Genomic DNA, 14,023 nt, shown 5'->3' on the forward strand with positions numbered 1-14,023 from the left:
GGATCAAGATGTTCCCTCTCCTCATCCTGCAGGCTTTGCGCACACCTTGGTGAGATAGATGATTACTGTATCTATAGTACTGATTAAGTAATGTAATCACAGAATAGTGTATGCGTAAGGAAGTGCGTAACCTTATGTTGTAAATAATTACAAAAGGGGTAGCAGAAAGAGTAGTTGTCTTTCCAGCCTATGGTTAGGTGACTGACTGACAACAGATGAGACAATTGACAGCAGATCAGATGGGGAGAGATGTTGCTAGCAAGGGCTACAGGGCTTCTTTAAGGACCTTTTTTGCCGAGCACTGTCAAGAAACTGCTGGGGAGCAGATACTGAAACTTCACAGCATGGGGAGTTTAATCTCTCTTGGGCAAACTTAAAAAAATACTGATAGGCCTGAAGGCAGACTGGTGTGTGTGTCTAGAGGAGTCAGTGAATTCCTGAAGGCCCTTTGAAGGGAAAATGAGGGACTGAATCCCACAATGCACATCTGTGAAAACTTAGTTTTGTACTTGTTATGAATCTAGAGAAGTTTTTTTTCTGAAGCAAAAAACCAACCAAACAACCAAAAAAATAAACAACCCCAAACCAAGCCCTATGCTTTCATCGACTAAGTTGGAAGACAAAATGGCACTACAACCTACTAACTGGTAGGCTATAGCTAGTGATATACAACATGACATACAAATGCCATCTTTTACTTTGTCAACTTAGTCATAGGAAAAGAAAAATTCACAAATTCTGATGCATGGCTGGAGAACAGTTGGGAGGTGCTTGTGATGGATACGGTGACATGAATTTGGTTTCACCAGCTTTACTTCCAGAATGCTAAAATAAATACCCATAGGCTGCATTGAGCAGGTCAGCAAGGGAAGGTTGTCTGCTGAACAATTGTCAGGTGTGGCTGCTGGATGAGATGATATTAATTTAATTCGTAAGGCATTTTAAGATCAGTTAAAATTTATGGATAGTCCTCTGATCATATGTTAATGTGACTCTCTACTAGACTTTGCTGGAGAGGCAGCTAGGTCTCTGGAGAGTATAAAGGAAATTCAAAAATGTTTTGTTATTGACAAATATTACACTTAGGAGGGAAAGAGCAAAGGAATCCTAGAGTTCTGAGTGTACTACCTGTACTTCAGGCAGGAAAGGAAATAAAGTGCATGAGAGATCTGAACATCTATTGTTGGATTATTTGGCATGAGAGGTTACTGTTATGCACTATTCAGTCAGTTTATGTAAACTGCATATGGATCTTGGGGATCCTAGCATTACATTTAGAGTATTGTTAAAATTGAGCATTGCTCAAAATATTTTTTTCTCACTAAGGCTTTACCTAGGTGTACTCATCTCTAAGTGATTAAGCTTAAGCTTTGTTGTACTACATAGAGAGCGCAATCCATACTAAGCCCAATTAGATGACAAGTAATGTTCTAGTAGCAACATCTTACACCCTGTTCTCCTTCTGCCTCCACAGTAGATCTATAAGTCTTTCTGGCTGTCTTTTAAACAGACTTAAGTGTATGCTCATTCCTATAAACAGGATTTGAATGTTAAACAGTGTCTGTAGGGACTTTATCTGATGTTTTAGTCTGTGTTTAGGTTTAGAGGAGGGAGTTTTTCCCCTTTGTTTTTTCCATGGGTGTTAAGTGAAGATTCACAGAAGTTATTATGCTCAAGGCCTTTGCCTTCTCTAGGTCAGGTGCTTACTGAGGCTGGTTCCTAGCCCCAGCTGTTGTTACTGTAGGGCTTCCAGCTCCAGCACTGAGTGGCCTTTTATAGGGAAGTGAGTATAGCAGAAATAGTAATGAACAGAGATCTTGAAGTCTGCAGGAATGAGGCTGAGGGTTTATATCGATGTGGAAAAGCAGGGTTGGAAACTTTGGCTTTTAAGCAACATGGGAAACTCACCTGTTTTAAAGGAGTTCAAATGTGAGAGTGGGTTAAGATGCAAAAATGGAAGAAGCCAAAGCCTTTCTTTTCTGAGGAAACTTTTTGAGGAAATCCCCTGAGAAATTCTCACAGTGCAAAACCTGAAGATGCTTACCATCATATTAAAATGACTATCAAATACTATACTTACCATCTGAATTTGGGTTTTGGCCATGTCTTTGCCCCATTGTACATCTGTACCAGCAGTGGAAACATATTTCTCACTAGGAGTGATGAATATAAGCTCTTTCTGTCAGGTCTCAAAAAGCTATTCCAGATAAAGAGGGCTTCTCTTTGAAGCTAAGAATACCTATTGAAAATGTGCCAGCTAAGGAGCAGAGATGAATGTACTGCCCTGACCCTTGAGAAGGCTGGGAACCTATGACTTCAGGTTTTAGCTTTATGACCTTGGCAGTTTTTTATTCAGCAACCTGCAACTAATGAATCCTCTTATAAAGTGTGTTTGCAGTTTACAGAACCACAGAAGTAGTGAGAATTCGTTAAGTTTGCAGATGTTAAGATTGCTCTCAGAGCTCCATTTCTCTTTCTTTATCTTGCCTAGATATTCACAGAATCCTAATTAACATGCAAGCAGATGTTATTTCTTTGGGACAGTTACACAAGTCTTCTGAAGTAAAACCAGGAAACGGTCTTTCCCAATCTGTGACTCTGTTCCCATCAGGCTGCCTCACCCATTCAGCCTGTCTGCTGGGAAGCTCTCCAGCACCAGTGTGACTTCTTTTATGAGAAGGTGTCTCCAACACTCTCATTCTGCTTTTGCAAACATCAGTGCCAACAGTAGCTGCACACAGCTTAACCTTCCTTTCTAAAAACTTGGTAACAACAAGGAATAGTCTAACAATGTGTTTGGCTGTGGTGAAGGCTTTATTTGCATCAACAGCCACTTAGCTACTGGAGCGAAGATGCTTGTGTCACTTGGCTGTCCAAGCACCACCTGGGGTGGCTCAGGCACAGCCCCCAGCGTGAGTACACTGGGTGTGCCTGGTAATTGAAGGGCCTTCTAGCACATTGCTACCTGTAGCCTGGACATCTCTAAGGTCTCCAGCTGTCTTGAATCTGCTTATGGCAATGACTCCATGAAGCAGATATGACCCAAGGTGGCTCTTTGCAGAAACCCTGAAGTCCTACCAGGAAGAGCTCTGATGTGATTCATTCTTGGGAAGATATGTTGCAAGCTGGATCCCAAGCTGAAGTACAGGTTCCTGCAGAAGCTGTCTGGTGAGCAGAACCTCCAGCTTCACAGTGCCTGCAGTTTGGAGATCTCCAGGAATTCTCAGCTAGCTCAGTTCTTATGTTACGCTTAGGTCATGAAGGAGGGTTTCTAGGCACAGTTAGACCTCATGATGAAAGCAAAAGGGCGACAAAATACTCTCCTAAAAGTGTATGCTTTGTCCTTAGTAGGAACCTAAGCAGAATGTAAGATAACCAGATTTAAAAAAAAAGACAGTTCCAGCATGTTTCTTTTTTTTATCTCAGATTACTGGGGAGGAATTAATCTCAGCTCCAGCTATATAGGTCTGTGGCAGAAAAAAGAAAAAACTAAGTTAGTCAGACCTGATACCAGTAAGGGTAGAAACACAGGCCTTTGCCAGAGCATGATTCATCTTTCTAGTGTTGTCACCTGATTTAGATAGTAGCTGTTTATTTTGAAAACATGTAGTTAGACGTGGAATAAATCTAATTCTAGTCTGTAGTGTCTGGAGATCAGACATTTGTTTTTATCACCAGTCTCTGGCCTCTCTCTAAGGTCCAGTCCTATCATCCAGCCAAACATGTTTGCTGCGGTTTTCTTGCGTATGAATTATTTTCCCCCATTACAAACGCAAGTGCTAATGAGGCCTTGCTTTACTTGGGGAATGGCAGAGCTCATCCAAATCCATGATGTTAAGCACATACTTTTAATCAGTTCCAATTGGGGCATGCCAGGTGCCTAAGAGCAGTATTTAAATTTGATGCAACACTAATTGTACTTTTTTTTTTTCCTGATACAACCTCAGCTGACCTGAGTCCTGTCATCTTCCTCTCTAATTTGAAGCAGCAGGGCTTTGCTTTGCTGTTTTTAGACTTTGAATTCTTGTCCCAGCTTTGTAATTGCCTTGCTTTTGGCCTTAGATACAGTTGCAAAGCCTTACCTTACTGTAATGATCCAATTTACTTCAGAGGATAATACCCTTATAAAAACATGCAAGCCACACACATGGGAGCTTTGTTAAAGCAAAAAGAAAACCCACAAAAACCAACCAACCAAAACCCAATCAAAACTCCAACAAAACAAACAAAAAGCCCCAAGAACAAACCAACAACAAAGCCAAAAAAAAAGAAAAAACCCAACAGGGCTACTAGGGGAAAAATTCTCAATCTTGGGCATTTAAAAAAGAAAAATCAATTGCAGGAATTGTACGTCCTCTGTTAGCATATACAAGAAGGAAGGCCATTAAAGAGGCTGTTTTCAGTCCACTGATTCTGAACTAAGTCTCTATATCAGTCATCACAACTTAAAGATACTACCAGTGTAAGATCTGCCTTGTGTTGCATAACTTTGGAGTGCAAAATCAAGAGAGTAGAACTGATGGTTGAATGTGGAAGCCTGGCCATGTGTCCTGGCCTAGGTAGTGATTAGAGTAGTATCCTGGTCACTTTTATCCTCCTTATCTGGTTCTCAAAATACCATCTGCCAGATGGATGGGATGGTCTTGTGCCAGTTGCTCCTCTTCTCCAGTGCCATGACAGCTCTGACTTGCAGTATGGAGTGTGTTACACTATAATTTCCTTCCTAAAATTACTTCAGATTTTTATTTGCCAAATTCTCTGTGACTGCAGAGGTGGAGAATATCGATCTGTCTCTTCAACTTTTATGTCCTCTTCAGAGTAGGTTATGATTATAGCATGTAGTCTTGTGTTCAACGGGAGAAGGAAACTCAAGAACTAAAACTGATACTATGGCTGCAGTTTTGTGAAAGGTGTAATGGTGTGAAGCTGCTGAATGTTCCCCTCTTGCCCCAGCACCTCCCTCCACAGATCAAACCCCCAACTTGTGTCTGCCCTTTCATGCATCAGTCTGTTTATTAATACAGTAGAGAGCTGCCTTTGTGCACTACCTCTGTTGCTTGTCTGTCTATGTAACAACCTGATTCAAACTACAAACTGCCAGAAAAATATATTCCCTTTTTTTTTGCTGGGTTAGTGTTTTGCCTCAATGTGTGCTGACAATTAGATTTGGTAGTCAGAATGGTACCAGAGCTAAGGCAGCAGGGTCATGCAATCAAGTACTTAAACAGCTGGGAATGGGGCAGGGGACAGAAAGAGAGGGGAGAAGGTCGGTGGATGATTCTCTAATTATCAGCAAACCATTCAGTCATCTCTGGCTGTGTTCTCAAATTATGCTGTGAGGGAAATGGAGAAGAGCTCCTGTCTACATCCCTCTCAGAGGAAGTTGGCCTCATGACTTTTTAATGCAGGTAAATCTGTCCTGCTGGCATGTACTTTCCTTGAGGCTGGTATCTGTTTCTTAGTCTGTTTTCTTTCTCTCAGCACTTGGTAGGAGCTAATTTTACTAATGACTGATGTAGTTCTACCAACTCTGGACCTCACTGAAATAATTTTCTGCTGATTTCCACCCAGAATTAAATATTCCTCCCTGACCCCCATCCCCTCCTTTTTTTTTTTTTTTTTTTTTTTTTACTGGCTAAAAAAAAAAAAAAGTGGTTAAGTTTGACCCAAATTATGAAGAATGAGAAAATCTGGAAGTTTGGTTCTGGCTTGGGTCAGACAGTTAAATTTGACCTAAAACAGAAGGGTAATTTTTAACATTTGGGCTCCTGAGCAATTTTTGGCAGTTGATTGCATCTTGAAATGTAAAGTTCTTCACTTCAACAAAACAACCAAAAAGCAGCCAATCAACCAACCAAAAAAAAGCCCTACAACTCTTGTTTCTGTTAGCTAATGGGGTTGAAACAGCTAACTGAATTAGAAAAAAAAAATCACAATAATTTTGGTCTCGATGAAGCTGAATCTGTTTATGGCTGGCAAGAGTAGGAGTTGCTATGGGAACATGTAGGATCAATGCATACAAGCTTTAAAATAGAGACACCTAGCTCTGTCAGTAGGGAAGGAACATGGTTAATAGTAAGTAAAACCTGCTAGTTTACAGGCTGAAATTCTGTCTCCCAGCTGAATCAGCAAATTATATTCTCCTCACCTCTTGGTTTTCTTGGTTGCAAATAGAACAGCTGTCCAGTAAATTTTTTGTTGTGATTTAAATTAATGTTACTAAGGCTTCCAAGATGCTTCTGGCCTACAAATATTCCCTGAACGTGAAGTTTTGCCATGGAGTATTTCAATCTCGTTCTTGCTTCTTTTTCCATTATACAGCAGTTTGAGCAAGTGTTAGCAGGGTCATTTATTTATGTTAAATTTCAACAATCCATTTGTGTTACCTTTATTGCATGACAAGCAGCAAAGATATGAAGTAATTTCTATGATTCTGTGATTAGGAAAAGCTTACGCTGTGGACTGTAGTGCTTGTCTATCAGTGCTTGTTGACTAATGATTTCGTAAGCAAAAGGAAGGGAAGATGCAAACAAATAACTTCTGCTACTCTTGTTCTTTCAGGCACATGTATGACCATGCTGCAAATATGTATCCACAGTTAATTAAGAATCCTGCAGTTCGAAGTGGAGTTCAGAATTTTATGGCGTATGTATTTAGTTATAAGAAAAGAAATTACTCGAGACTTGGGGTTGGAGTGTGACAGAACTTTCAAGTGTTTTTTATTCTCTTCCTTATGGACTAAAGAAAATACATGCTTCCTTTCCCTCTGAATTCCATTAGCATAAAAAACATTCTAAACATACATGAAGAAGGGCATATACCTTTCCTTAATTCTGATTCTTTCAAAGAAATGTTTAAAACCATGGCTCCAAAGGGGTGTGGATAATGCAAATGAATTCTGAATGTCATTCTAGTCAAAATCCTTTTTGTAAAAAGCTGGTATTTTGGTTGTTACACTGAACAGTTTGGTCTCTTGGTACCTTAATCTTCTAGCACTGTGTATCCTTTCCTTCCGCTGTTAGGTTAGCATTTCGTTTATTCTACCGCTGACATAAATGCTGTTCTAATCACAAAAGTCCTGATCCTTTTTCTCTTCAGCTGTATAAATAGAAAGTAATTCTGCTCAAATAATGCAGCTACACTGGTGGGAAGCTACAAGTGGGAGAAGAACCAGGCCAAATACAGGGAAACTCAACTGCGATTACCACTTATTTCAATCTGCTTAGACTTATGTTTTCTTCCATTACAAATACTGATGTGAAACTTTAGTCATTTCTGGAGACTATTTTTTCAATCTTTCCTTTGTCTTGTGCTTTCCACAAGGGGTTATGTATCTGACTAGTTCTGGTTTTGGTGTGCATATACGAAGTTGAATTGGTTTAGCTTATCCAAAAAGAAGAGGAAAAAAAAAATCTTAGTGTTCCCTTACTATCATTCTTCTGCATCGTTGTCCTCCTTGTGAGAAAAACGGGCTAGCTACTGTACCAATGAGTATGGTTTGTTTTTTTTTCCAGAATGACTCAGTGTAGCAGCTGTATCCCCCAAGACGCTTTGGAGGAAATACTGGGTGGCCTTGTATAATTTTTCTGTTGCCTAGGTCCTGGACTCCTGCATTGCTACTTCACTGAATAGAGTGAAGCAGTATGGGCTACTGCATTGTCCTGAAAATCTTTAGCCCCAAATGCCCTGACCATATCCCCATTTCCTCTGACTTCTTGCATCTTGTTACTTCCAGAAAGCTAGGTCTGGCTGGTTTTGTCACCCAAAGACTGCTGGAAGAGTTTGCTTCCTTGCCAGGTTCATTGTCTCCCTTTTTTTGCTGCTGTACATGATGCTGGATGGATAGATACAGGAGGCTGGAAGAGGCTGGTATCTGGTCCTGACTAACACCTGTGGTTCTTCTATGACCCTTCGCGCACAGCAAAGGAGGGAACTCTGGGAGATCCTTATAATGTTGGCTGCACTTGCCACGGGGTCTGTTCAGCTTGTGTTGCCACCTGCTCTAAACCTGGGTTATTTAGATAGGAACCTCTTGACTGGTTTCGGTACGTGGGATGGTTGTGTTTGGCCTCCCACCTTTTCCTCAGAGGAGGAGGATAGCACTAGTCCTTATGCAGTGTTTGAGCAGCAACAGCAGCACACCTTCATTGCATGGGAAAGTAAGGAAGAGAAATAGGCTCTTCAAAGGTCAGTCTTTTTTATCCTTAAACAGGGATTTACAAGGGAATGGTTCATCTCACCTGTCAAATGCTTGTTTCCCTTTACTGACCATAAGGGGATGCTTTATCTGATGTAGCAGAGTAACCCACAGAGGTGGAGTCCAACTATTTCTTCAATATTAAAGTCTGGTAGAGGCATACTGCTGTAGAATATGTTGCATGAATCTGAACATAAACACCCAGAGGATATAACATTTATGTCTACAGGATTTCCAAAACATGGTTTGCCTCAAAACACTAGGAAGGTTGGTTCATCTGGGTCATAATACATTTGCCCCTTCCTCGCATTATCAATTATACTCTAAAACAAAACCAAGAAAACCCCAACCTGTTTGTTCCTCTGCAGGAAACAAGATCAATGGACAAGACAACAAATCAGAAATAATAAGGATGATCCGTTTTGGAGGCATGCTGGCTATATTATTGCACAGTTGGATGGTCTGTACATGGGAGCCCTCGAGTGGGCTAAACTACAGAAACAAACAGTAAGATTACTGCATGTCTTTTTCAGTAGCTGGGGATGGGATGTCAGCAGACAAAGATGGGAGAAGGGAATCTGATATTAAACAAAAGATAATTAGTGCCAAGTACTCATTCTGCATGCCATTCTATAAAACCTTCAGTGGCAGTTCGAAGTAGATAATGTGACTGAGCACTCGGGTCATGTCACCACGGATCGTTTGCACTGGACTTGGAACCCTTGGCACTCGTGTGCTGATTAGATTGCAAATGGCTTTTGTAGCCACGTGTGAATGTTGGAAGGACAGACACTTCTGAAGTGCTTGCGGTTGTCACTTTACATTTGTTATTGAGCAAGTGACACTCTAGATACAAAGAGTAGCTACAACAGCATGAATCAGCAGATAGGGTGTGGATTAAAGCTTTCATTCTTATTTCCAAGCATCAGATTTCAAATCTTAAAAGACTCTATTTTGGAGTATATTTTATATTGCTAAATGTGTTCTACTTTTCTGAAGTCTCCCATTACAAAATACATGGTCAGTTCTGTGGCAGGCCAAATAGGATACGTGTGTGTTTGGTTTTTTTTGTTTTGTGTTTCGTTGGGGGTTTTTTTTTGAATTCAATTAGAATTGTGTTCCAGATTGTCAGCTTGTATGCAATAGCTGACCTCTAACTCCAGTAGAGCTATTGTAAATACAATGCTGTCCTCATGTCTAATGTCTAATAGCTTTCTCAATGTGAGAGGGAGGACTTGAGTAATTGTAGTTGACCCCTTTTGTCTTGGTTTAACCATATCAAGAATTTAGAGAAGTCGGGAGGGCTAAATAAAAAATAGTTGAGTTTTAGTTACATGCACACCTCTTTCTTGCATAGAACTTGCTCTCGGGCTTTCATGAATGGAGAATCAGCTCAAACTAAAAGAAAAGACTGTTCACAATAATCAAAAGATCCATCCTGATGGGCCTGAGTTATAAGAAAGATACTAAGAAACCTTGACTTTCTACGAAAAGAACTTATTAATTCCCTTTAACACCTATATCTGAAGAGCCCTGCAAAGCTCATCAGTTCTTTTGGCTGCTTCAGAATCCTTTAGATTCAGATGGGGGGGAAAGTGCTAGTTGGTGCCTGAGCTATTTCTTTATAATAGACATGTCCTACCTGCAACATGTATTCCCTGATACTTACTTATTTAACTGTGTGTTTGATACTAAAAAGCACTGACCTCTAAAGAGACAGAGTCAATCTTCTTTTCAGATATATCATCAGCGTACCTATATAAAATGGTGCATTTAGTGAAAGTTCAAATATGTGGTTCAGTTTAAAATATCTGTGTAGTCTGTTTTTTAGTTATATGCAGTCGACATATGTAATTCTTTTCCCAAATGTGCCTGGAACAGATGGTGGGTTTTATTTTGACTCCTCCCTATGCCATTCACAATAATGCTTTTGGCATTATCACCTGTGTAGGGATCCATGTTTTTATTAAAAGCAAACCATTTCCCTGGGTCTCTTTCTCACTTGATGGTGCTGCAGTTTACTCTGTTTGCCAGAGCCAATAAATTAACGTCAGTCTCTTACCTTTGGGTGCAATTTGGAAAACTGCTTTTGCACCTACATTTTGGTATTCCTTGGCATCAACATGACAGCTCTGCCAAAGTACGTGCAGTTCACTTTGTTGGATACCATGCTACTTTGAAAGTACTTTTGGTAGACTAGGCTACAACAGTGCTATTTGTGTACATATTTGTTGTTAGGACCCCTTCAGGAAATGAAGAGCTTGAAGATTGTTGCTTATACGGACAATAAAAACAGATGCAGATGCAATGTTACTGATGAGTATTCTTTGACACCTCCGCTTACCTGAGAATCAACCCAGCATCTGTAAACCGTTGGTAGTTAAAAAACCAAAACCAACCAAGCAAAAAAAACCCCACCAAAAACAAACAAAAAACCCCCACAACCGAAACAAACAAAAAACAAATAACACCAAACAAAAAAACCAAACTAACAAACAAAACACACACAAGCCCCTCTGGGAAGAGCAACAGTATCTTCCTTCTTCCTTGTGACTGAAGAACAACCTGCCCTTCAAAGAGGCTGTTTTAAACTTTGCTCTTGCAGTAGGTGTTACAAGAATTTTCAGAAGGTTCCTTGGGTTGTTAGTAAGTAGAATGTTTGGCAAATAAGAAAAAAGCCCCATCTATTACATGAATTTATTTCTAAGTATTACACTTTGGTTCAGTTTATCCAATGTTCTTTTGATCTTTGGGCAACAACTGCAGTAATAAGCATTTACTATTTCTATTACTCATTTCTCACCTAAAAAATAATTAAACTTCTTACTGAAAGCCCCCACAACAAATTCTGTGTGTTTTTAAAAGCAAATCTCATTCTTATTGCATGTTTTCCTAGATAATACTTCCATTTAATTAAAAAAAAGAATCATTTCTATATGTGTATTGGTTTAGGATTATCATTGAGAATGAGTTTATCTTTTGATCTCTTGTGGTGCAGTAGTTTGCATTCACAGTGGTAATGAATGTAAGAAATATTGAGTATATCTTGTGGTTGTGTGTGTGTGGTTGTTTTGTTGTTGGTTTGGTTTGGTTGTGTTGTGTTTTTTTTTTTTTCAACAATGCCACCCCCTAAAAAAAGCAACAAAGCCAAACAAAATAACAGTTACTCTGTAATTACTCTTTAAGTGCAGAGAGAAAGTTCCCCCACCATGTCCTGAGCTTAAAAGAAGGCTAAATACTGCAGAAGAAAGAATGGGAAGTCTTTTTCCTCTAACTCCCAAGAAATCAGAGACATGGGGAAGAGAAATAGAGGAGATGGATTTCAAATTTCTTAGATTTTTCACACCGTCTCCCCCTGCCCCCCACCGCCCTGCTCCCCATGAATGCTTGTGCATGGACACAGTGCTCTCCTGAGCACTGAGGCGTTGATTAACAAGGAGAGGTCAAAAGTTGGAGAAAAGGGACTGCGTTTCCAAAGTCTGTGGGTTTCAACACTGAGCATTGGGCAAAGTCGAACAAAATTATTTTGTTTTCAGGAGAATGGAAACAAGCTGTATCAATAGCTAATCTGACTTTAATCTTACAGATTTCATGTGTTGAGGTTTCTTATCAGCAGGACAGATACTTTTTCAAATTTACAAGTAATTGGAGCTTTACGTTTGGTGGATTAGTTGACGTGCACTTATTTGAGGAAGGCAAGTGAAGTGATCTGATGTTCCATTGTCCTGTGCAATGCTGGTAGCTTCCACATAGTGCTTAAATGAGAGTTGCATTATGTGCACACAGGTCGCTCAATGTTTTATTTTTCTTTCTGCTCTGAACTTCAGGTCTGCTTCACTTGAATGCTGTAGAACTGTTGTGTCTGCCACAAATAACTGAGCCTTACTAAGAAAGAAAATTTGAGTTGGACTCTGAACTGTTTGATAGTAGTACTAGTACATATTTTTTATTCCTATGTGTATGAAGCAGATGTTTTATAGTGTATTGTTGTAAACTTTTTTCTTTTTTTATGGCATCAAGTCTGGTTTCCTGCAGGGCTATTTTAGGTATGTGCTTCCATTGAGACCTGCATGAAGGCAATGTATATTGTGACTTCTGTATTTTGAATTTTGTATTTACAGGTATCATTAAGAATGATGTCAAAATCTAAATACATTTTCCTGTTAAAGTGTGACATTATTCCATCTGGTTTAGCAACATTTTGTATCCAGTAAACAAACCCAACCCTTTTGTCAAGACAATTTCTGAAGGAGGGGCACTCAAAGAACATTAAACCTTTTCATCTGCCTAATGCTCTACCAACGCTGTGATTAATCTTGGGCTTGTCTACACAGGGAAATTACCCTTGAATAAGGAGGTTGTCAGAGTTTTAAGTAGCACAATGATTCTAGGACAGCTCTCTATTTGTACTTCCTTATTTTGTGTCCAGAATGCTCATGCATGGGGAAGTTACTGGAAAACGATTGTTACAGAATGATGTCTATTTTAATGTTCCATGTAGACAAGCATTTAAGGTTGGTTCTTGCATATCTGCTCCCCTTTGTAAGTTTATTTCTCCTTATAGCTGATGAAATTCAAACTCAATCTGAGGTTTGGTTGTTTTTTTTGTTTTGTTTGTTTGTTTGTTTGTTTGGTTTTTTTGCTATTCAGGACAGTACCCTAGAGGAAGAGCCACACATTCTAGCAAGAGGACTTTTTCTTTTGTCATGGCTATACCATCTCTCTACTTGTCAATTTAGTTCATTCATTCACTCTTCTTCAGGATGTAAACCATGCGTGCAAGGAGTTTTTCTGACATTGCTGTGTGAGATGGGAGAGGGTGATCACAAAACGTTTTAGTATGTCTTATATGATGCACTTTTAATGATTTTTTTATTTGGTCTAATTCTTGCTGGTGGACACTGATTAACTCCTGAAGAAGAAGACTTCTCAGTATATCCTGGAAATCAGTGGTAGTTAATTCCTGAACTGGGGCTCTCAGCCTTGTGGCAGATGCTTCAGGCCACTCCTGAAATTCCCAGTTTTGGCCTGTGTTGCAGACTCCAAAGTCTTCTGTTTGAATGTGTTGTTTGACTGACACTGTAGAACCTCTTTGCGCTGTGCTTATGTGCTGTCACTGAGCATCAGACAATCTTAAACGCAAAACCAGGTTTATCCAAGCAGAGCAATGAGCTCTTGGAAAAAAAAAAAAAAAAATTGGAACAAAATTTGCTTCCCTCCTCAAAAGGGCAAACAAAAGCCAGAACCTTAGTGGGTACTTAACAACCTAGTTCCTCTTTTACTTCTCTGATATTTTGGCTGGTAGCCTAATCTCACCCAGTGGAGCCCTAGGAATTTACATAACCTTTGCTTCTTTCTTTGAGTGGGTCTTTCCTCTTGCTCTCTGGCCACCTTTCTGTGCATATAGTTCCGATAGCTTCTTTGTTTGGCAGCTTTGTTCTAGCTTGAATGAGCTTCCTAGAAGTTACTGAATTTTTGACTTGAAATGAGCATAAGATAGCACAGAAATGTGAGACTTCTTAAAAATATACGGGCAATTCCAAGTGATGCTGCAGCAGGATCAGTGTAGCTGCCTGTATATATTGCAATGAAGGCAGGTTTTATGAAGGAGAATATGTACTTGCCAAACAGATGTCTCGGGGCTGGCTGAGCATTCTCACGTGCAATCCTCTTTGCTCCCCTCTTGGTGGTACTGTACAGTAATTCCTCTGTAAATTGGACACTGAAAACCAGCTTATCCTCGTTGCTTGGTGGGCTTCCAGACCTTTAACTGCCGCTGCATGGGGAAAAATTGTGCTGAAACAGTTCCAAGTCTCTCTATATAGG

At 39.8% G+C, this 14,023-nt stretch overlaps 1 protein-coding gene across 1 annotated transcript in view; it reads left to right on the forward strand.

The window, feature by feature from the left end:
- PLBD1 (phospholipase B domain containing 1) overlaps window positions 1-14,023 on the forward strand; it is a 45,644-nt gene that overhangs the window by 9,343 nt on the left and 22,278 nt on the right. Inside the window, exons 3-4 of the mRNA XM_065658582.1 lie at window positions 6,562-6,645; window positions 8,566-8,704. Of these exons, the coding sequence (XP_065514654.1) occupies window positions 6,562-6,645; window positions 8,566-8,704 (223 nt within the window). The remainder of the gene's footprint in view (window positions 1-6,561; window positions 6,646-8,565; window positions 8,705-14,023) is intronic.

Source organism: Caloenas nicobarica, chromosome 1 (assembly GCF_036013445.1).
Source record: "Caloenas nicobarica isolate bCalNic1 chromosome 1, bCalNic1.hap1, whole genome shotgun sequence".
NCBI classification, from domain to species: Eukaryota; Metazoa; Chordata; class Aves; order Columbiformes; family Columbidae; genus Caloenas; species Caloenas nicobarica.